Source organism: Ixodes scapularis, unplaced genomic scaffold (assembly GCF_016920785.2).
Source record: "Ixodes scapularis isolate PalLabHiFi unplaced genomic scaffold, ASM1692078v2 PGA_scaffold3__209_contigs__length_174095766, whole genome shotgun sequence".
Taxonomy (NCBI): domain Eukaryota; kingdom Metazoa; phylum Arthropoda; class Arachnida; order Ixodida; family Ixodidae; genus Ixodes; species Ixodes scapularis.
In genome coordinates, this window is record NW_024609868.1 from 65,479,493 (window position 1) to 65,504,135 (window position 24,643).

General features: G+C 45.6%; 1 protein-coding gene across 1 annotated transcript; it reads right to left on the minus strand.

Moving 5' to 3' along the window:
* Window positions 1-1,002: 1,002 nt before the first annotated feature.
* On the minus strand, window positions 1,003-22,532 carry LOC120847730 (hyaluronan-mediated motility receptor-like). Its single transcript, XM_040219594.3, has 9 exons — window positions 22,321-22,532; window positions 17,565-17,660; window positions 16,969-17,030; window positions 14,442-14,838; window positions 8,646-10,062; window positions 4,873-4,926; window positions 4,248-4,296; window positions 3,277-3,453; window positions 1,003-1,316 (listed from the first exon to the last, which is right to left on the minus strand). The coding sequence occupies exons 1-9, from the start codon at window positions 22,358-22,360 to the stop codon at window positions 1,176-1,178; spliced, it is 2,433 nt and encodes an 810-aa protein (XP_040075528.1). The 5' UTR covers window positions 22,361-22,532; the 3' UTR covers window positions 1,003-1,175.
* Between the last annotated feature and the right edge of the window lie 2,111 nt (window positions 22,533-24,643).

A 24,643-nucleotide genomic window follows, 5' to 3' on the forward strand; every position in this document is an offset into this window, starting at 1 on the left:
ATTAACTTTTTTGCGTGGTATTACCGACTTGTCCAATTAAATACAGTGCGAGTGCATTGCGACCTTGCGCTTTTAGTGTATGCATATGTATTGTGTAGACTTCCAAGCTCCATGCTTTGCACAGTGCTAAGGCTTGTTCAAATAGGTGCAATAGAGCCGCGAGGAATAATACAACTTAAATTAACTTCTTTAGCTGTTTCCTAAAATATAAAACAAAAATGTTGAATGAAGCTCCAGAGTAGCAATTCACTAAAACTTCAGAGAGCACCCAAGTCAACAAATCACTTGGGACCATTTTGTCCAGGTTTACGCTTGGTACCATACTGTCCAGGACCACTTTGTCCTACACCCGACGCCGGCATCTTGGTGCTTAGTACAGAGCAGATGCAACTGCCGATCGTCAAGATTCGAAAGTGAGACTTCCTCAGCATTAGATTCGGTGTTAGGAAACTCGTGTAATATTACTTTGCTCAGTCATGAACTGTTAAAACATTTGTAGAGGACGAAAAAGCATTCTTTTGAGACTTCAGATAAAGCTTCAGATAGCAACTAAGATTTTAAGCCCCAAGATGGGCAAGCATTACTCTGAAGCATAGCTTTTGGTGGCTCTAGTCTAGAGGATGCCATCCTTTGTTGTACCCAATGCCGACAGCACATGCTAAAAAAAATTCAAAGAAATCTCCGTAAAAAAAATGTCGCCATAACACAGTCTGAGCAAAGAGTGCGTGCAGGGACAGATTTTCACAAGCTTCAAAACAGAGGAAGGAAAATAAGCGATCAGAACATTAACGACCAGATGTCGTTACCCTAAGCAAAGCGCACATAAAGGCACCCCAGTTTGATGGACTTTTCACATTCGTGCCAGACTGACGATGGACAAGTATTCAAATATATATATTACTTATTCCAAATTACGAGTTTACCTTCTAAAACGAGCATGGGTGTTCTGGGCTGTAGACTTGCAGGTTTCGAAACCATGTACACGAACAGAACGAAGTGGCACCATGTTTTCTTATACTTTTTATTCTGCACATATAAAAATTCACATATATGATCTAAAAATAAAATGACAGTAAAAATCCTGGTATAATAAATACCATTCCAATTGGTTTGAAGGCTGCATGCATACAATAGGAGCAGCGACAGGTGTATGCAAAATCGGATCAGTGCACAGTTCATGCAGAGGGATCTTTGGGAAACAGGTTTTCTTTATGAGAAGCAAGAGGGGGCTTGAGAGAGCAACGTTTGACTTCAAGCTCCAGCTTTTGGATCAGCTTCATCTGCTTGAGGTTTTGCTCCTGCAGTTTGAGGACCTCCTGCAAGAGCAAGAATGCGGGCACGTGAGATGGCGTTTCAAACCAAAATAGTCAAGGCACGAGACACACAACACATCTGAAATTCAAAGCAGATTATGACTACCAAATCCCGACTTTCTTCTTGTTTTAAGTATATTTACAAAACCTTACAACCTTTTGCCCAACCATGTTGCCACCTAGTGGAAGACTGGGTTCCAGGATTTTGAGGACGAAACAATGTGCGCATTAGGAAGAAGAGGGCAGGAAAGTCTTTTACCCATTTCACACGGCAGCTTCAAGGTACTTTTAACTAAGGATCTTTTAGTAAAGAGAGCTGGAGGCCGTCGCACGGCACATAAAGGTCCCTTTAACTAAGGGAGGGCTTATGTTAAAGGGAGCTCTCGCCAACTCGCCTCATCGCTTCACCCATGAACTCGAAATAAAAAATGACTGATATATGCTGTTGAGTGCATTATAACAAATTGAATATTTCCAAGTAGCAGTTATTGGATTAAGCCTGAACACAAGCATGGTGCAATATGCTAATGAGAAACACTCATGCTAGCAGATTCAGCCACCATGTATTCCGTTGAACGTGTCCGTTTCAATATTACAGCCAATTATACAACACAACGGCGTACGCAAATCCAAGCATTGGCATGTGCCTCTCATTTTTAAATGTCTTGAAAGGAGGCATTTTATTTTAGAGTGAATCTGTACAATGCCTGCTGCCAGTGGCTTCTTGTATAACAAAGCAAAACAGTAACTAGAACAAACTAGGTAACGATTTTCGAAGCAGTATTTTACCAGTTCTTTGAGTTTCAAAACACTGTCTAAAACCTTGGGCCCGTCATGCAGCTGCAATGCACTGCCGGTCCGAGGAGGCCAAATGCATAAGATTGCGAACCTTTTCCAGGACAGCATACGCAAATCGTTCGTGGACAAACCTTTCACTTCAAAACAATACCTCAGCTTCTTCATTGGACCGCCTCAAGGTGCGCTTTGCACCACTCGCTCCAAGCTCATCCGCCATGTAGAAAAAGGCTTTTCTTCCTCGTTTATGCTAGTTCACGTGCTACAAATCGTTACGGCAAGGCTGATACAAAAAGTATGGCCAGTACTACCTATTCACACATTCATCCTCCGTTTATTCACCGTGTGATACTGAATGCCATTTACTAAAAGTACCTTTAGCTAAGGGACCTTAGCTAAAGGTAGATATTTGCTGCCGTGTGAATGGGGTATTAGAATTAACTTGGGGGCAAAAGATAAGCCACAACAGGAAAAAAGGGGACTTTGGGGAAGCCCAATCTAAGTCACTGCAGGACAATGGAGCCAGCAGGATCTAGGTACCTCAGTCGAGGCAGTGCTTGCGCTTGTTTGAGCACATGCTCGCATTTTCATACCAGAATCTCTTAAACTGGCGATTTCCTAAAAAGGTCAATTAATTCTGCATCGGCTAAACCAGTGGTCCTCAAGTGGGGGTCCGTAGACCCTTCGGGGTCCTTGAACGCCTTCTTAGGGTACTGAAAGCCCTCAACCAAACAATATTAAAATTATGCTGACCATCTTGCATGCACAGCAAGTGAGTAAGGTTCTGTTTTAGTACTTCAAAGTAAGTTTGCATACATTGTGTTCTTTATTTACTCTTTTGTTTTCGTAATCGTCCATTATTTCCCCGTCCTCCCCAGTGGATGAGTCCCCCATCACTTCTGCCAACAAAGAGGTCCTTAAACATGAATGGTTGAGAACCAAACTATAAATATTTATAGCCTAAAAGATACAGAATTTTTCGACTCTGGATTTCAGCATGATATGTTTTGTAAAAACCTCTAGAAATCCGCTATGCATAGGTAGAAGTTACGCAAAGTACAGAAAAAGGCATGGGTGCCTAACCCTGGGGAGTACTCAATTAAGCATGTGATTCATAACTCATTGACAAAAGAGCGGTTATTGCTACAACACTGAAAAGGCTACTTGCCGTCTGGTAATGCTGCCGTTCTTCGGTGACTTTGGTGAGGTAGTGGATCTTCTGCTTGTGGTTCTGGTGACCCATCAGCTCGGAGAACTTGTGGTGCAACTTGGACAGCTCCGATTCGGTAGCCTGGTTTCTCTCTGCCAGGTGGCGCCTCTCAACGTCATAAAGCTCCAGCTGCAACTAGAAAAAACAAAGTGCCACCGCACATCGTCATTGTTCGGAAAAAGAAAATGAGAAAACTGTACCCATCAAAATTTTGGGGTTTTACGGGCTAAACCAAGGAAGGGCATCTGGCACACCCCAGCAGAGGGCACAGGATTAATTTCGACCCCCCAGGGGTCTTGATGTGCAACTGAAATCTCAATTACCGGTGCCTTCTCTGCCAACAAGCCTTAATCAAATTGTAAGCACCTCGGCCAGGATTTGAACTCTCCGCCTGGGGATTCGTAGGCCAGCGCTTTTGGAGCCAGGCTCCAAAAGTACTGGTGTGAAGCGAGTTGGCTCAAAATGCCTACACACAACGGTGGAAGCAATTTTATCTGGTGTTCAATCCTTCAGCTGCAATAGACCCTCTTTGAGAATGTGTGCTCTCTGGTAACTGCTCAAGAGTGTGTTATTTTGGGCATGCATTGGAGACGAGTGCTGTGTCAGCGCTCGGTGTGAACTCAAATCTAACTGCACGCTTCACGCAGGAAACAATGACCAAACCATGGCGGCTGCGGTGTTGCACGATGAACCTTTGGAAAGGGTCTGTTGGTTACTGCCAGAAATTATTTTTTCAATTCAAGGAGAGGGGTGAGAATGCATTCTTTTAGAATTTCAGAAGGTGCTTTTACCCAAGTGAAGCGCTAAGTAAGTAACAATCCCAAGGCCCCATTTGGTTTTGAGTCTATTCCTTGCCAAGTCAGAAAACACCATGTTGCGAACCTTCCGATCGTTATTCTGGTAAAACGCTACAGTCCTTTCCCACTAACCTGGAAGGGTGCGACCCTGGCCTGCAGCAATTCATAGTCGTTCTTCCACCTGCATACAAAATACAAAATGGAAGGAGTGAGCATATCAGCTAGCGGCACAGAATTCATTACAACAAAAGTGCCGTATCCAGTGCATCACATAATGTGTGTTAAATTCTTGTTTATGTATATATATGTATATATATATGTGTATATATATATATATATATATATATATATATATATATATATATATATATATATATATATATATATATATATATATATATATATATATATATATATATATACTCCCTATATGTTTTTTTTTTTTTTGCAATATGTATCCCTTTACAATAGTACCCCAAAAAGGTGTTGTAGGTATCAAATAAACAAATGTCGGCAAATACAAGGGGAAACCCTTGTATTTGCCGGGGAAACCGGGAGAAAAGTGGTGTAGAATTCAGCCTACAGTTCTGCTTGCAGAGGTAAACGTTTTTATGGCTTTAACCAAGTGCCAAGTTGCACGCTAAAATATAGCGCATTGCGCTTGCCACATAGCATTTATCCAAGTTAAAGGCCATTTCAGAAAGTGTGCCTCTCTTTAAAATTCATGTATAGTGCTTTAAGGCAGAGACATATTCACCTTTGGGCTTCTGCACAAGAGTCCTCGAGTCGTTTCTGGAGTATGCTCACCTCCCTGAAAACAATATAAAAGTTAAAGGGGTCTGAAAAATTTTACCACAATTCTGAGCGATTTGTCTATGGAATCCTTGTCCTTTATGATACAACCCACATTCATTCTTTTGGTTGTCTAAGTTCATTTACCAGCATAAAAGCAAAAATTTTGGCCTCCCAGAGAACTTCCCTCTCGGTCATAAAAAGACATCCAACACAATGCTCAGATACTCTTAAGATAGTTGTCTCACTGAGCTCTAGCATCGCCTATTACACCGCGGGCAACTTTTAGGTGTCGAGCCGTACGCCTATACAGTATGGCGCTTCAGCTACGTGACGTGCTACGAAGGAGTTTACGAAATTGCTCGCAACATCAATTGGTCGAGCTGCGACCCGATACGATCGTCAAAGGACGAGTTGTGAATATGTTCTCACTTTGACTAGTCAACTGCCGATCTGCCCTCAGAAAAAGGAAAATAAAAATGGAAATATGAAACAATCGCCTTTGCGTACAGGTTATCACTAAGAAGATTGCGGTAAAGAAAAATTAATGGAAAACTCGCAACCATAAAGCCGGCCGTGGGGGAATTAAGACGTCCTACGACTACATCCATGGTAAATAAATGGCACAAAACGTATGTGCCAATACAGTGCAACCCACTTATATTGATGCAGTGTATAATAATGAACAGCTTATAACGATAAGTTTCCAGAGTTTCTAGACTGGAAATGATAAGTTTCTAGTCCAGATACAACGATAATCGGTTCTATCGATTGAAATTTCGGGTTGTCATTATCGTCATAAGTGGGTTGCACTGTAGTTGAGAGGACACCTGCGCACGTCCCTCCTTGCTATTCATTTTGCGAAGTCCTGGGTTTGAATCCTCTTGGGGTTTATTTTAGTGCTATGTTTTGTTGTTATTCTAATCCACCATGACATTGTGGAACCGCATTCCACAACAAATGTGAGCCGCGGTGGGACAAGTAGCATGGCTAAGACTGTTACCAAACAAAAACCCCCGACACGTTTGAAACTGGAACTGTATTCCAATCAAGTGATGTAGTGGCATCCAACTATTACAAGAACGCCAATAAACAACTGACAGTTTTTATCACTCTCAATTTATTATTTAAAGGTTAATTAAAGTTGAATACCTGTTCAATTTTTTTTTTACACAGCTACCACAATGTTTTGTTGCTCGTGCTGCTCTAGGGCGTCGCATGGTTGTTACAGACAGTCCCAAAAATGTGATGTTTAAGCAAGGTTCATAAAATGCAGACAATATTTTGCTGCAACACTTCGAGGCCTAATGAATATTTAAAAAAATAAAATCGGGCAGGTGCATTTTATTTTGAAGACCCCTTTAAAGCAGTGAAAACAAAAATGCCCTTGGCAATGAAGTTTACAAATACAGTGGTGGAACTGACAAGTGGTGATTAGGAGCAGCTCTTGTAGCAGGGTTAAACGGGTTTTGGAGCAGAGATTCCCACTTTTAGAGCAGACAATTTTGAGCTTTCATGTCAGAAAATTGTATACAATCTCTTTGAAAGTTAGCCTGTGGAAAAAACTGCAGTTATTGGAATGTTGGAAGACTAAATAGTAATACCTACCAAGGACCTGGCCTCTGCAATTATTTATTTACAGGACAATCCTATGCCGGCAATTTTGTAAATGTTTCAATTAACCTATTAGGAGTACCGATGGCGTCTTCTGTCTGGGTTTGATGTAAAAAGATGTTTTTGCCTACTGTATAGGGTATACATCACAGTGACGCAATTGTTGAGAGTTCGACATCAAACAAACACTTTTGTGTTGAATGTGTCTCGCACTGCCCTCGCTCGCATTCAACTTGCTGCTGTTCATAAAGCAGCTAAGCAGAGCACAACGCTACTCTCACCAATCGCAACGAGTAGTGCTAGCTATTCATTGTGATCGATGTGAGCACCGTTTGCACAAGAACTGATAATTAACTCTTCATTAGGCATGTGCAAATAATGGATTTTGTGTTCGAAGCAAATTAAAAGTGAACTATGGTTTGAGGGAATATTTTTTAATTGAATATTGGAAAGTTGTGGCACATTGTTCCACGCATTTTACTACTGTTACATCATGCTTAAATGAAAATTCAGCTGAACTCACGAGGGTTGTTCCCAAGCTCCTAATTGCCCACTCGTGAACTCTGTTAAATTTAATCTAGCTATATTTATAGACTGTAGCCTCAGAATGCCCAGTACCTACATTGGGATGGCAAGGAAACAACAAATGACATAAAATTAAGCCTATAAAGGAGCCCAGCCATACCTAATTGAGGGAATTTATAAATCCTATAAGAAAATATTTTCTTTAATTTCGAGTTAAAAAAAAATAAAACACAAATAATGAACACAGGTTTTTAGAACATCGCTGCCTAACATATGCCTTTGCATAATAACCACAGTTAAATGCTGATATTACTGCAATGTAATATCAACAATCGCAGTTTCCTATTTTTTGTTTTAATACACCAGGTGCGTGCATGCACCATACTAGTTTGAAGGTGCGTTTTTCTCCTAAGTGTGCGGCTGCGCTGCAGCGAAGCGAGTCACGAGATCGCCATGTCTGCTCTGCGGGTATTGCTTCCCCGCAGTGCACCAGTGATTGAGAAGCTTACTCAAGGGGGCTAACTCGCTGCAATCAACACTTCGAAAAGTATTAATATCGTAGTAATGTGGAAGCGAATATCAGATAACATATTATTTGAAACTACTATTAGAAAATTAGAATATTCATGCAGCCCTACTCTTTGCAAAAAACTGTACTTCATTTTCAGTGGCATCGCTAAAAATGCCACGTGCAAGACACTTTCAGTTTCCTTTTCGAGAACAGCTTCCTTTTGGCACAGACACTGCACAAATTGTGCACAAAGGCAGTCTTTGGAGCAGCATGTAGCAGGTAATTCGTTCTGGCAGTTTGGCGCAATTGGCACAGCAGTTCCACCACTGCAAATAGAACCTCAGCTATATCATAGGCAGTCAGACAACACCCAAGAGTGCACAGTTTCATAGCAAACATTTCGAGAACTGCACGACAGGCACAAATTGTCACAATACCGACTACCAGACTAATGAGCATACAATAGTATCCACACACTTAAAGGGGTACTCCACTGATTTTTTGAGCTACCTCAACCAGCTATATTTTCTGACTCCCCGACCTTTACTCTCTCCGGTATGCTATTTAGAATCGCGAAATTCATAATAGTTATAGCGAAATCGGCAAATGAAAATGATGCAAAAACCAACATTCAAATATACGCGCGCTTTTCAGGGCCGTGACGTCAGTGGCAGGCAGGCTTGCCAGTCGAGCAAGCAGCCAAAAAATAGAATATGCCAATCACTTGTTCCGTGCTGGAGCGCGGGTACTGCAGCGAGCTTCCCAAGCATTCATTTGACATTATGAAACTGCTTCGAATCAGTTTAAAACAAAATCTACAGCCCAAAGAGTGAACCCCTGCCTTCCACTGACGTCACTTTTTCATTGTTGCCAGTAGAGACTTCGAGCTTGGAAAACACGGTGAGGAACAAAACTGTAAATTCAACAACTTCGCGAAAAAACAATATTTTGACCTAATATTTGGGATACTATTTCCCCAATGTTTGTTGGTTAGTTTAGCAAAATTTCAAGCAAATCGGAGACAATGAAAAAATCGGTGGAGTAGCCCTTTAAGAACAGAGGAAAATAAAAGTGGGTAGTGTACTCACGTGCGATCCTTTTTGGAGTCGTCCTGGAGGTCCTTGCAAAGCTGGCGATTCTCTTGTTCCAGCTCCCGGCTAACAACTTCATACTTCTTGGCCTTCCTTTCCAAGGTGGCGATTTGTTCCGCCTTCAAATCGGATGCTTTGCGCAAGTCGTCGCACGCCTTGGCCAAGTCTGTGCGTTCGGCAGCTGCGGCACGCAGCTCTGCCAGTGCGCACTCCAGCTTCCCTGCAGTCCTCGCCTCCCTGTGCTCGGTTTCTTGCACCTGACCCAGCAGCTGCTCTTGTGACGACTGCAGCTCAGTCAGAGCTCGGACCCCCATAGCGATTTGAGTGTGCAGAGTTGCACTGCAAGTGCGTTCCTCTTCAAGCTCCAGAGCCACGTTATGAAGTCGCTCCCCGGTCTCTCGTTCCCTGTTGTAGGAAGCAGAGAGGTCGCTCAGCGCCTTGCCGAGCTCCTGCTGCAGGCCCCGGGATGCACCCTTCAGCCGCTCCACTTCTGCTTGGAGGAACACCACCTGCTCTTGCATCACCTTCTCTCGGGCTTGGAAGTTCTCCTTGAGCAGCCGCTGTTCTTCCTTTAGAATCCTCAAATTTGTATTGAGCCTCTCTCCTTCTGTCGAGGCGACGTCGGCTCGATCCCTTTGAATCGACACTTCCCTCTGCAACTCCTCCTTCTCAGCAACAAGTTTGGTCACCTGGCCTTCTAACGAAGACTTGTCGCTGCGGAGCATGCAAAGTTCAATCGCCAACTTGCTGGTCTCGGAAGACATAGTGTCGGCGTCCTTGAGAACTGAAGCGAGATGTTCCTTGATTTCTTGCTTTTCTGTCTCCACCACTGTGACGTAAGCCTTGAGGGCGATCAATTCCGCTACCAAGCCGTCTTCTTTATCTGAAGCGCACGAAAGTTGCTCCTTCAGTTCAGCGATTGTGTCCTTTGCCTGCAGGAAGACGTCTTCGGCGGCTTCACGATCCACAACAATTTCCTCGCATTGTGCCTTTACCGTGGCTAGTTCCGATTCCAGGGAAACCTTCAGTGACATCAGCTTTTCGAGATCTTCGCCCAGCTGAAGGTTGACTGCTGTAGCTTGAGCCTGCTTGGTCCTTTCGTGCTCCAGCGTCTTGCTAACCTCGGCAATTTCATCAGTTTTCAAGCGAAGAGTTTCCTCGAGGCACAAAATCGAGGCGTTGGCATTATCGACGTCTTGTTGGAGTTTTTGAGCAAGCTCTGTTTGTTGTTGGGCTGCTGCAGTCTGCTCAATTCGCCATGCAGTCATCTGATTCTGAAGCTGTTCTTGTTGCTTCTGGATCTCTTTCTTCTCTTGTCGAAGAAGCGAAATTTCAGTCATGAAGTTGCTCACTTGCTGCAGCAGTTCATCGTGCACCTGCTCCTGATAGATCCTCTCAGCAGACACCATCTCCTCTGCAAAAAAGTTATTTGGCCCACTGCGTCAAAAAAAAAAAAATATCCAAAGAACAAAAATTGTTCTTTAGCTATCGGCAAGGTGGGAAGCATAAAGACACCTCTAATGAGTAAAGAGCAGGAGTAAGCAACACTATTTTCAAGCTTTCAGGAGAAGAGGAAATTCAGGACATCTGAAGACTGTAGCAAACGCTAAGCAATGTTCGACCGAATAGGCCAGTTTTCATACACATGTAGCAGAAATTGGGTTAACAGGCTAAAATGATTAGCGTTGGTATATTAGTCGACAGGCAGAATGCATGCTCTGTTTGAAGATGAGTTCCTCAGGGTCAGCACTGCCACCATTTCCATCGTTTCATCAGCATTTCCCACAAACTAGCCAAAATTGGAGACTATCAAAAATAGTAAAACGACTGCTCCAATGCGAATACGTATTCCAGCACGGAATATGCATTCCACCACGACGGCAGATCTCGCTTATTTTATGAAAAGTGCACGGCCCGAGCCATGTAGCACAGGTCATTTCCAGACCCGGGCCGAGCCCAGGCAAAGTAGTATGTATTGTTTCTGGGTCCGGGCCTGGCTGAGGCCCGGAAATACACGAATGCTGAAAATTACTAATTTATTGTGACTTTAGCTCATACTGGACTGCATAGAACCTGTGACTTGTACATCTCCCACAATGTCTCGAAACTTTTCTTCGTCTTTTGAACGAGTGCTATGAAGATCCCCATCTTGACATTCACATTTTTATGCCGACACAATGCCATGACACCATCTTTCATGCCAATTAGGCTAAACGAATCAAATGCACCAACACCTCCCAAAGGCAGCTTTGAATTTAAGAGATGAGGCATGCCTTGGCCTCTCACCGGGCCGGGCCCGGGTCGGGCCTGATCAGGTAGGCATCTCATCGGGCCTGGTACGGACCGGGGCCGATACCAACGACAGCATCAACATTGCATCGCACAGTGCAGCGCTGCCCGCTCGGACTTCCTCTATGCGCGCGCAGTCTTGACCGCACCTGCACCTTTTCGCGGCCGCGTTTCTCGGTCTCGTGCCCGACTCTGTTCGGCTCCTTGTCAATTGAAAACTTATTCGTGTCCAGAGTCACTATAAGTTCTTACGTCGTATGACCCACAGAAGTTGCTCAAAGCTGGGGGGGGCAATCGTGCCCCCAGAGTTGTAGGCGGACAAAACGGCAACACACCGCCGCATTTTTCGTTTTTCTGTGCTGGAATATGGCCCTTCAAAGTGCTTGTATTCTCGACTGTCCCGAAAGAACCACGAGACAATGTTCACTATACTCTGTTCCACGATAACTGTGGAGCCTACAGCCCCCGCAACCCAATAAGAGCGTCTGAGCGAGGCACGTGACATCACGTCGTGGGAGCGTGTGGGTCGCTTCGTTGAGGAACCAGCTGTCGTCTGCTGGCCAAGAGTCGTCTGCTGCAAAACTAAGAACTTCGGGTGAATGTCCGCCGTCTCAACGTTGCCGTCCGCTAGAGTAGCAAGCTCTTTGGGAACAGTTCATGAGACAATTGTATGCTCAATTCACCTGCAAATTTGTGGCGGGTACTAATTCCAGGGCAACATTTTAAAGGGACATTGAACCGAAATTCGGAGCTTACAAAACAAGACCGGAGCGATAGGCGGGACGCTGCAAAACCCAGAAACATCACTCGCACAGCGATCTCTAACAGATGTCCATATTTTTGGAAAAGTGCACGATCAAACACAACCGATTAGGCCGAAGAGACATCCGACATCACGATTTTCATTCCCTCTCCTCTTTGCCTCGTCCCCTCAAGCTGGTGAACCGAAGTGAGGAGGAGAAAAGCAAGGCTACTTCCTCTCGTTCTCAACTGTTCCAGGAGGATTGAGACTTCAGTCATTGTTTGATCGTGCCCTTTTTGGAAAATATGGCTATCCATTTGAGATATTGATGTACCAGTGATGTTTAGGAGTTCATAGCGTCCCGTTCAATGCTTCTGAGGCCTTATTTTCCAAAATCCCTTTCAAGCTGAAGTGGTCGATTACACGGCTACAATTGCCACCAACCACAAAACTACATTAAAAGAAAAAAAATCAAAATTTGTTAATATTTATTGCTTATTTTTTTTATATAGTGCGACCCACTTATCATGATGCAACACTTATTAACGATCAGTTTCTAAAGTTTCTAGACTGGAAATGATCAGTTTTTAGTCCAGATACAACAATAAATTTTGTTATAACGATTGAAATTTCGGGTTTTCTCATTATCGTTATAAGTGAGTTGTACTGTATATCCATAATAGATGGAATTGCTAGAGTTCAATTGTAGTTAAAAGAAGAAAGAAGCCTGGAACTACTTTCAGTCGTAGGCAGCGCTGTTGCTGTGGCGGTAATGGTGCCTCTGTGGCCTAGAGCGTAGATTGTCACCATAAGCAGTGTTGCCAATTTAGCGGTTTTCCCACTAAACTTGGCGGTTTTTGGTTCTGTTTAGTGGGATAAATTATTGTTTTGCGGGCGGCCGGATTTTTAGCCGGTTTTATGAAACCTTGGCGGTTTTTTAGCGATATACAAGTTATATCGATTTACTGTCAACTACGCACCTTTTATATCCATAAAGACAAGGATAATAAGCCACAGTCGTCTTTGCTTACTCTCAGTAATGTTCTGGTTTGTGAGAGTAACGCCTGTGACGTCACCAAAACATTAAGGCGACGAATGTCGGAACATGCCTCCCTGTTTTGTGCGCGCACGTTTGAACAGCATGAATGTTCCAATTTTCCTTTGACGTTTTTGTCACTGTTTCGTGAAATGGGCGTGGTGAAGTACGCTCAAAAGTTTAGAAAAGACTGGCTATAAGACCCTAAACTTAACGACTGGCTACTGGAGGTTCCTGGTGATAGCAGACGAGCCAGGTGCCGCTATTTCAAAACAGAACTATCTACGAAGAATGTGGATTTGGTCGCGCACGCTGCAACGAAGAAGCACGTTTCGGCCGCTGCACCTTTCTCGTGTGGTACCAGACGACTCTACGAGTTGAATGGATCTGACTAGTCACGCACTGCTGAACGGTCCCTTGCCATGTTTGTATGCGCTCACTCTGCAATTTCGACTTCGGATCACCTGGGTGAACTGTGGCGTGACAGATTTCTAGTGAAAACAAAAGGAAAGCTTCCTTTCAGATGGCATTGATATGATCTACACTGTTATTATACCTTTGTCAAAAAGTAAAGCAAAAAAAAAAAAAAGTGTCTAAAAAGTTGTTTTGCACTGTGTTTTGGATTTAGCGGTTTCTTAGCGGTTTTCGGGATTCTGACTGCGGGTTTTTAATCACCGAGTTGGCAACACTGACCATAAGACTAGCTCCGACGCTCTTATTGGGTTGCGGGGGCAGCAGCCTCCACAGTTCACCAAGTTACCAGGGGACGAAGTATACTGCCAGCAATCGGTAAAGCCTACATGAAAAGTATTCTTTGCTCCTATTATACAAGATTGCTCTTCGCTTGCCTGCGGATCGTTAGTCTTGGGATCGAGATTATCACTGCCATTTTTGCCAGCGCATGGAGGGGACCCGTGTTAGCGCCGACAGTGGCCCCAAACATTTTCTACGGCACTGTGCTCAAAGTAAGTTGACATAGATTAGAAACTGCTACATGAGATATCTACGCGAAATGCCGCTGCCAAGACCCGCGCTGTGGCGCCACTTCTTGTCGCACACTTCCAATAGTCAACGACAAGGTGAGAATGTCAGGGTGTCTTTCGAACACCCAACCTCTAGCGCAGGCTTGCTGCCTTCTGGCTTGCTTCGGCTGCACGAGCGAGACGACAAAGCGTTATCGTAGGTAGGGAACTCGTGCTGCAGGTGGGACAACTGCCGTTCACCCTGTCTGCGACTTTAGAAGTGGTTAGAGCGGGCAGCACTTCCTCACGAGACGTGATACAGACGCCGTCGGTGGTGGCACCTGCAACCAACTGCCAAGGTGCGCTCCCTTTTAGGTGCACCTTGGCAGTTCCATATATACGCGTTGTTTACTCAAATATAAGAGCCGACATTTGCCAACCGCCAAACGGAGTGGACGGAGCTTCGTTTGTCAAAACCCTGCCTCTACAACGAGCGAGACAATAAACCTGCGTACAAAGCAACGCGATCAGTTAATGTGCCGGGAGCTCACATTTGTATTCATCCACATTTCAATGCGAAGAACGGTGCCAAAGAATGAGACCTCCAAAAGCGAGAATCGAATTGAGCTTTCACCTTCCACACGGGCGAGTCTACCATCTTAAGCTTTTACTCTGTCCCCACGCATGCATAACAAAATGAGGCTGCCGCCTTCTTTGCCGACAAACGAAAACCGTGGAGCTGCGCGAAAGCGCAGCCTACCGACCTTGGTCATCCTGGTCCCGGTCTGCTGCATCTGCGTAGCCGGTCTCGTCTTCCAGCGACTCCACAAAGACCCTGAGCTCTTCCCTCAGCTCCTGCGTGTCCTTGGTCAGCCTGAGCTCCGTGGTGCACTCCACAGCATCTCTCGAAAGCACGTCGGCCTCTGCAAAGCTCTCGGCAGCGCCGTCGTCCGGTCCGGGCTGTCTTGAGAGGGCTGCGTTTGTAGTGTTCTTCACGCTCCTCCCCATCTTCTTCTTTATGTTGCGCAGGAGCCCCTCGAGCTGGCCGACGTGCGCGGACAGCTTGTTCTTGGAGACCCGCAGCTGGGAGATGAGCCGGTCCCGGTCCTCGAGTTGCTGCAGCAGCTCCGCCATCTTGCGGTGCAGCTTCTCTTTGGGCAGCTGAGCAAGGGTATGAATAACGGCAGAAAATCTCTTCAATGTCTGACAATATATTCATTTTTGAGTGTCTAAATTGGACGCATGCCAGAAAAAAAAAAAAAAAAAAACATTTTCCTAGGAAAATATTTTTGATGAAATATTTAGCTCATGAAACTTGCTTCGAATTAGGAGCAATCCAGAAAACATGCTTCCATTTCAAGATGTCGACCCTGAAATAGACTACTGGTAGACTTCCTGGAATCGATAAGACAAGTTTTGCAACGTAAATAAATCATTAACTTATTCTTTTTGTTTTCGTTGGGAGAGTATTTTGTGGCAGGTGTGTTTTATCCGGACACTTAGAGAAAAAAAGAAGTGTTTTGAATTTTATTTGAGAGAAAATAATATGGAAAGAGGCTGAAATTTCTGCACAAGAGCTTTGAGTGACCCACAGGCAAAAGGATGAAAATGTGCTTTCCTTGGCCGAAACCAATTACACTGCATGCAAGGATTTATGAGCAAAGCAAAGCGATGCAACAAACATGTTGCTGCTCAGTATACCCATTTCATTCTCTCAATAGCTGTAACACCCATTTCTAAAGTAACCTCCGACTGTAGCTGGCTTCGGGATATCAAATTTAGAACTCCAGAAAAGTACTTTAAATATGAATTTTGGCGAAAAAGGCCCGTTCCAAGCCTTTTTCCCAAAGTTTGGGTGGGTATAAGTCCTGCGAATCTTCATGGTGAAATCGATATGGAAGTGTCTGGAGTTCCTGCAGCTGGCATTTTTGTAGCTTCATTGATGGGAGACTCATCGTCAGGGATGCTTGCAGCATTTTGGAGTGAACATCTACAGCCACCATTCGTTAAAGCAACAAACTGTGCTCCCTGCCATCAAACTACTTGGCAAGGTATACTGGCTTAAGTCATGCTTCTACTGCGCACAAGCTCCGACTGCAGAAGTTGAAGCTCACATGCGCCAAATCACCATCTGGGTCTACATCTCAACGTGGGTCATTGGTCACCATAGTCAGTAACAAGGTGAGGTCACCCTAACAATATCCCACACTGCCTGGCGATAGTTACAAAAATACAAAGGGGAAGGACATTGGCTTAGAATGGCGAGGGGAGGAATCCTACTCTTGGCTCCAGTCTAGGTGGTGCAAGCCAGAGCCATATATCTAGAGAGTATGGCCATTCGTTGGGAAGTATAGGAGGCAAATGAGGAGACGCCATTGGCCGAAAGCGGGCTGGGCGTGCTCCAAGGCGTCTTCACAAATTTGAATGTGGCCAACCAGAAGCCAGAAATATAACCCTGGCGGTGGTCGCAAGAAACAAACTTAACAAGAGCGTCGGAGTAACTCTCGGCGATGGAAAATATGGTGCACGTAATGTTTCAATCATGGTTATCCAAAATCATGATGGAAGAGCATGACTAGTGGAACGACTGACATAACACGTACACCAAGCGCCGAAAGCCGGGAATCTGCCATCCGAGTAAAACAAAATTCAGAGACACATTTATTTCTCTTTCTGCACGATCATGATCAACACATCATGTGCACCCTATTTTCAACCATGAAGGGTTACTGAATTTAACTCTTACGCTCTTATTAAAACAATTAAAGCTGTTTCTCGCTAACACCGCTATGGGATTCTTTTCAGCTTCTGGTTGGCCAAGAGAGCATGTCAAGCCCTCTTTCTGCATCTGGTGCACACCCTGGCTCTGCCCACACCTCCGATTGACCAAACTCTCTCTAAACACGGCTCTGGTGCAAGCTACCTCCCATTATAAAGGGTACAACTGTTAGTATCCATCCATTCATCCAGAACGGCAGGGAAGAGGTTCAGTTTTCCTGCCTCCAGCGCGAGCTTCCTACTTTTGACAACACTTCGGTGTCTACTGCGCACGTGCGCACTAGACGCTGAAGGCTGCGCACACACGCAGCCAAGGCCCATAGCAAGGCATGGAAAGTGCTGGAGGCCACACATTCGAAAGACATGCCCTGCAGTTCTCGTCTTGTCAGGGACTAGATACAAGGCATTAACCTCGCACAAATGCACCTCGCACACATGGGAGCTTTCAACAGCTGGACCACACATTGTAAAAACATCCAAGAAGGCATGCTGTCAGTATTAAAGCGTACTAACATGCATGGGTGTTGCAGGAGCCTTGAATGGGGTTCCACATGCTGATGCAGTTCCAGCAGATCCTGAAATGCAGCATGAAACATATACACTGGTGCTTCTCCACAACAATTGTATATTTTCTCTCTTTCACGCTGAGCTCATGTAAACCAAAATATTCAAGAATTTAATTCTTCGAGTCAGAGACATATGCAACACTTGCTTCCAATGTAATAAAATGGAATAACCAGCATGGAAGAATCGCTTCTAATCTAATCTATTGGTGCAAAAAGAACAATTTTCATTGAGTAGCACTAAAAACAATAAAAAGCTGGCTAAAAAAAACAATAGAGAGATAGCACTACGACAACTGCTCCAAGATCAATCATTGCCGATAAATACTTTACTGACTATATTTAAATATACTGCAGGCCCATGTATCCACCTTTTCTGAATCTTCGCAAACTGCTTTCATGCCAAGCCCAAGCTTTCATTATAGAGGGAATTTCCAAATTCGCGAGTGAGGCATACCAACAACGTTTGATCGGTTCAGGTCAGCTGTATTATTGGGTTGTATCACCATGCAAGCGCCACTGAACATCGATAGGAGCTTGTCTTACCCGAGTCATGTCTGAAGCGTTCTGCTGCGAGAAATTTCGCACACAGCGCATTGTACTTCTCCTTGGGTGTGTAGTCTCCCACACCCGGGCCGCACACTGCAAATGGTTACGGGTATTATGTATGAACTCCCAAAATATGAAATTGTAAAACTTCAGATGTCTATGAAGGGAGGGGGTATATTGCAACCACCATCCATCTGGGAAAGAAAGACAAGGCAATTAAAGCAGCCAAGAAGCGCGATTCCGAAGGAGGGTTACCCAAAAGCCAGTGGCATCTGAACAAGGGGTAGGGGTAGTGGCATAGCCATGGGGGGGGGGGGGGGGGGGGGGGGGGGGGGGATTATGGAGCCAGCCTTACACACAGTTGGGCATTATCGCATTTTTGGGCCCTCGGCCAAGGATGTTATAAGTTCTCTGCTGATAATGATGACCATGGCAATGATGGGGGTGAAGGAAAGAATTACGCCTTCATTATGTACATTTCACCATCTTGTAAAATTTGAACTCTTTTCATTGTACAATTTTTTTTTTGTCTTCTAGATTTATGAATCTAATGTAATTTAAGCTTCCTTTGCTGGCAATGAGGTGGAGTTTGATTGTTAATCAGAATTTACTTTGCAAATAACCAACTGCTCCGGCACATTGTACTGCAGCTCTTATATATAGAACTCAAATCAATAAAAATGGGGGAACATTTTCAGATGTTTGATTCACATCTAGCAGCTTCATAAAGAAAACTAAAGAGCTTCCATTTTACGAACAATAAGTTGTTGAACCACCCCTTTGTTCAAGGATTACTGACATGAACAGTAAAAGGAGCAACACAAGCAAAGAAAATTTCGCTGGTTGAGGCAGTCTATTTTGTTTCCGAAAGCCACCTCATCCAAGCTCTTGACAACTGAACCCTTGTGTGACAAACATACTTCTACATCTAATCCACAAGAGAAACTGCATACCATTCTGATGCAATGAACCCTGCTGTTCGAGCACATGGACATTTAAGGAATATGTCAAGAAAATTGAGATTCAACATTTTACAGAGTGTTCACATGCTGTAAAATGTGTCGATCAGTTCTAGTAGTGATCTCATTACTTACAAATATAGGAATTTAGTGGTCATTTGGATGTACAACTTAAAGTTAAAGAATAAGAGGTCATACCTCAGAGGTTGGTGAAGGCATTGCAGTACTCGTATCAGTCGGAAGAAAAAGTATTCACTCGCACTGGCAAATCTGACACCAACTCCAGAGCAATTGCTTGCAGCCAGTGGTTATCGAAAACTGCTGCGGTGCGTCATCTCAAGAACAGGATTTTTTTATAGGCGCCTGTCGATGGTTATGGAGTCCGGGCCCAAAACGTGTACCACCATCTCTTTGCTTGTTATAAGCTTTGTGTTCTGGCGTAAACTGCACATGAACTTTAATCAAATAAAAGGTTGGAAAAAAAGTCTACCATATATGCTGCTTGAGCAGTCTTTGGCGGCACTTGCTTAAAGGGGCCCTGCAACAACTTTTTGACTGATTTTTAATTTGCACCGATCCTGAGCGTGCTGAACGTAGAAACTTAAACTTTTCTCAAATTTCACTTTAGTTTAAAAGTTATATGCCAATTAAATTACAAAAACAAGCAAAAAATAACCTCCTTTATGACGTAGAAGGTCCTGGCTTGGGCGGCCGTGAACTAGAGGAGGGATAGTGAGCGCATCGAGCGCTCACGGCCATACCTCGGCAAACCTCACTCATGAGGGCCCTCACTCACCCTCATCTTTACAGGTGAGGTGAGGGTGAGGGAGTTCCTGAACCAGGAAGATTCATGAGTGTGAGGGTGAGTGAGGGCTGTGAGGGCGGTGAGTGGCGGTGAGGGCGGTGAGTGGCGTGAGGGCGGTGAGTGGCGGTGAGGGGCGGTGAGGGCGGTGAGTGGCGTGAGGGCGGTGAGTGGCGTGAGGGCGGTGAGGGCAGTGAGGGCAGTGAGGGCAGTGAGGGCCGTGAGTGTGTGAGGGCCGTGAGGGCGGTGAGGGCGGTGAGGGCGGTGAGAACCGTGAGGGCGGTGAGTGGCGTGAGGGCGGTGAGTGGCGTGAGGGCTGTGAGTGCGTGAGGGCGGTGAGTGGCGTGAGGGCGGTGAGTGGCGTGAGGGCGGTGAGTGGCGTGAGGGCGGTGAGTGGCGTGAGGGCGGTGAGTGGCGTGAGGGCGGTGAGTGGCGTGAGGGCGGTGAGTGGCGTGAGGGCGGTGAGTGGCGTGAGGGCGGTGAGTGGCGTGAGGGCGGTGAGTGGCGTGAGGGCGGTGAGTGGCGTGAGGGCGGTGAGTGGCGTGAGGGCGGTGAGTGGCGTGAGGGCGGTGAGTGGCATGAGGGCCATGAGTGAGTAAGGGGCATGAGGGCCGTGAGGGCGGTGAGGGCGGTGAGTGCGTGAGGGCCGTGAGGTTCAGTGAGGGTGAGTGAAGGGCTGATGGTGAGTGTGACTGTGAGGGTGAGTGAGGGGCTGAAGGTGAGTGTAGCTGTGAGGGTGAAAGTGAGTGTGGGGCTTAGGTGAGTGTGGCTGTGAGGGTGAGGGTGAGTGAGGGCGACCTAAAATGCCGACCTCTGCTCACGACTGCCGCACTCCGTGTCGACGGCTCGAGAGGGCGCTACTAAAGCAAGCGTTGGATAGGCTGTATGAAGCGGGCGGTCAGGGCGGCTCGCATTGCATTTGCAGCACGATTAAAGACTAATTCGGCATAACACTTCATTGGCCACAAACGACAGCAAACGCGGGGTAAATATCAGTTCAGAACGAAAGCCACTTCGCGCTGCCATACCACCAAATGGCAAAATCGCCAGCAAAGCCGGCGCCGAAAGCCTTCGGAACGCTCGGAACCGGTCGGATCCTCGACTGCAGCGCCGCCGCGTACATCCGGGACCTTTCTACGCATGCAGTTTTTCCGTCGCTTGGTGGTGAGTATGTCGACGGGTCATTTCTTGTTTCCATACTTTATAAACTGCATTTGTTTCTTTTCTGATCTCATATACCGAACAAAAACTACTTTCATACATAATTGAAACGGTTTGCGGCACTTATATTTTGTATCTCGACTAAAAAAAAAGATTTTAGCGGTTCTGACCAGTAGTAAGCCCAGGACCAAAGACGTCACATATCGCGCGCTTTTGTCAACGCGGGTCGCCCTCGTAGGTGGAGGAGGTTTCCGCGTTGTCTGGTTAAAATATGACGCACTGATATATTCAGTTACTCTCTCCTTGCCCGCTGGCTTGCCCGAACCCCAAGAGACCTGGAAACCACAAAAAAGGTAGACGCCTAAATATGATCGCAGGGCCCCTTTAACTACAGGCCGGCCATTGTGCATAAAACATGCCAAAAGGGTTCCAGCACAAAAGAGAATGCCAAGGCGGTCGTTCCACCGAGTTTCAATAAGGGACTTGAACGGGGCTGCCAACGTTGACGGCTTTGCCACCTCCGACGAGGGGTAAAGAAGGCCGCATTACATTCTGTTGCTTTGGCATGCTCTTGTACGAAGAGCAAGCTCGCAAACGCCAGCTTGTATAGAAGGAGCTCCAAACAAAAGGGAAGGAAACGAGAAGGCCAATGTGCCACTGAAAACAAATCTTAACTTTGCATCATAAAATGTCTCGTCTCTGTCTCTTTTATAAGATTTATCATTTTAACTCTTCTCTCAGTGATTCTTTCTTTTTGCCACCATCGTATATTCCTTCCCACAGCGACCACCAGTACAAGGTTGGCGTGCCAAGCAGCCGCACTAATTTACATTTCAACTCCTTCATTCCCAAAACTTGCGTCTACTGGAACCACCTCCCCGCCCCCATCGCCCTGATCACCGACGCCGTCCGCTTCAAATGTGGCATCTTTAACCATCTTTTGTAACCGTGCTGTTGTGTTTATGATGACGTTTATTACTACTTTGTGTTTATTTCGCCTTTCCTCTCTAACGCTAAGGCCTTGAGAGTAAATAAATGAAATGAAAAGGCCCTTCGAAGTATCCCTTCTGCTCTCCCCAGGCTGTCAGGCGGCCAAGGGGGGTGCTGACCCCCAGAAACTGGAAAAAGATGTTATTCGTTTTTCATTTATGATAGGAGCCAGAATCGACTAAAATTGATAACGACTAACATTCTTCAAATTTCTAGGGGCCAGCACGGGGCCCCCTGACAGCCTGGGGCCGCAGTTCCTTTAGCCCTCAGCTTAACCGGGCCCTGCCTACACCAATACTTTAACCCCCTCCGTACCCGAAGTCATGAATATCCCGGCCCAGCTCAGCGCCCCCGAAAAAAATTCCTGGCTACGCTACTGGGCAGTACCCGGCTACGCTACTGGGCAGGGAGGGCGGGGTGGTGGTGGTGTGTGTATGTGTGTGTGTGTGTGTGTGTGTGTGGGGGGGGGGGGGGGGGACAGTTTCTGGCCAGTCTTCACAGCGCGGTAACAATGCGCCACTGATATTAAACTGTTGACGCCTTGGCATGCGAGTCGTGGCATACACGCACGCACGCAAGCACACACATAAAAGGACCACGGCCCCTCGATTCGCTTTGTGCCGTCGAATCGAGGGGGCGTGAATTATTACACCTCTACGCTACGCTCTGCTAAAAGCAAACTAACGCACATGCACAAAAAGATACGTTCGACGCAAGAACTATTGGCGGAAATGAAAGGACAGGAAACTAGAAAACAGCGAATGCAGGAACAGAAATGGTCACGAGAACGCAACTGCCAAATGCACAACACGAATATTAGACGGAAGCGGTTTTAACTAACCTTTCGGTTCCGTGAAACGCTTGGCCCGTGGGAAAGACATCGTAAAATAAAAAAGAACAGCTCACGCTAAAATCCACTGAAGTTGGCACAGTCAAACTCAAACCGCCCGACTGCTTTAAAGATCCGCACAATTTTCAAATCACGGAAGAGACGCCCACCAACACAAACGGCTTCATGCAACCGCCGTTTTCCCGTGCACCAATCAGGAACGTGAGGCAGAATAACATAAATTATAGATATATTTTGATCAATCGCAATTTTACGCTGAATTGGGTGGTGATGCGCGCCTCGTTGCGACGCATATCAGATACTTTCAAAAGTGTCAAAATGCAATGTGATGTATCATGGGAATTGTGACTTTCCAGTCGCTTGTTTCGGTATAATGCCGCGCACAAATAATTCCTTATTGATCTTTAATAACAGTACCGACGAGGTAAGTTATGTTTCGTTTGTTTTCGGTCTGAACTCTGTTTTCACGACAAAAACTCGGGCAGCTTCGTAAGGCCTCCGCTAGATGCCCTCAGCCGCGGTGCTGTATTTTTGGTTTTGTCCGTCCTTTCTCGTTTTCTTCCTCAAGTTTACTATCCATACACACCCGCTCGTTCTGTCCCTAGACTGGCTAGTCCTTTGATCTCTACACTAGGGGGCTGGATGGCGCATCGAGCACGCTGGCATGAAGCCACCGGAAGCGAGCAGCCTTGTCCCGGAAGTGAGTCGCGGTCTGCTCTTCGCGCGTGGTTTCTAGGCTGCTGGCGCTTGTAGTTTCCATCCTTTCCAACCTTTTAAAGACGCCAGCATGCCAGCATGCTCTGCGGTAAACTGCACGAGTAGGCCGGAGAAGACCTCAGGCAAGACGTTTTACCTGTAAGTATGTATTTCGTTGATCTCAGTGTTACGCGGCCAAGTGGCACGCAGTTTCAGGATCGCTAGGTTGGACATTTGAGAAAAGGTACATGGAAGTGACGTAATGCAAAGGAGGAGCGTATCCAAGCAACACTCACGTGGCGGCTCTGCCCACTTTGACGCCGCTACGTCATCGCAAACTTGACACCCGTCACCCGTTTCAGCGACGTCCGGAGCCAACCACCGACGAGCGGAAGTAGCTACGCATTCCCTGAGGCGTCCCTACGCGCGAGATACGGGGTAGGATTTACTACGACGCGGGGAGCAGTTCCTGCGTTTAGCGAAGGAACGGCAACCAATCCTGTGCGTCGCTGGCCGTCGTATCTGTTCTAGTACAGGTAAAAGTATTGAAAAACAATCAAAACCTTTTGGGCGTTGTTAAAACAAACAGCTTTTTTGTACCCTTTTGCAATACATTTAAGAATTAATTGGAGAGAAAGTTGTTCCAATATTATGCGGGATGTGCGCTACGCGCCTTCTTCAAACCAAAATGTCGAACCACGAGGAGCCGGGTGTGCCGGGGGCAGCGGAGGGGTCGGCGGAACCAACGGGGAGCGCGCGAGTGACGGCTGCTTTAGTCAGAAACAATTTTTTTATCTTTCGAGAACTTTCTATTGCTGTGCTCAAATAAGAATGTTTGGCGCAACATCTGTGATAATTCTTTCAAAGTGGTCCAGTGTTTATATGGTGGTATGCTAGTCAGAAAATATATATATATTTTTTTTCCTTTCGAAATTGAACTATTGTGCTCAAATAAGACCAGAGTGTTCAACAAGATATCTGTGATATATACTTAAGATTGCCCAATTGCTTACATGGTTCCAGTCGATGCTCAGTTTTACTTCCAAGAATGAAATATTACATTCCATGTTATCACACTTTTATTCATGAAGTCACAGGTTTTTCTTTAAGAAATAAAGCAATTTTTAAAACAAACTACATGTGCACAGTCTTGAGATAACACAATCACCTAACTTTGATGAAGTACCATAAAAGAGATAATAAAATGGAGCAGAAGGCAAGACGCTTTGAAGCATTTGTAAAATGAAACAATGTCCATGACAACAATATCCCTGGTTCAATCAGCAACTAAGAAAGCAATCTCTGCAAAAGCAAGCATTTCTTTCTAGAGGTAGTCTAAATTACTTCTGAGTTCTTTGCAGGGGCAATCCAGATGACCTGTTGGTTTGGCAACTAAACCTGCGAACCTTTTCTGTCACTGTCGACTGCGTCTCGTGCCTTCTGCTCATAAGAATAAAAAAAAGGCTGTATCGATTTCACCGCGATGCACTCGACACGTATCCGGAGGCAGCACGCTGCTGTGCGACGAACTTCACAAGGTGTAGGAGCTAAAGAGAGTATGTAGCTTGTGGACGGCCATGACTGTGGAGCAGGAAGCGAAGTGTGCACTTTACGGCTT

What these genes read in the sequence shown, in the direction of transcription:
- LOC120847730 (XM_040219594.3), bottom strand. Translation starts at nt 22,360, where the DNA reads ATGTCTTTCCCACGGGCCAAGCGTTTCACGGAACCGAAAG. An exon ending in GCGTTTCACGGAACCGAAAG is followed by an intron (nt 17,661 to 22,320) that starts GTTAGTTAAAAC and finishes AACCATTTGCAG; the next exon opens with TGTGCGGCCCGGGTGTGGGA. An exon ending in AACGGCAGCATTACCAGACG is followed by an intron (nt 1,317 to 3,276) that starts GCAAGTAGCCTT and finishes TTGCTCTTGCAG; the next exon opens with GAGGTCCTCAAACTGCAGGA.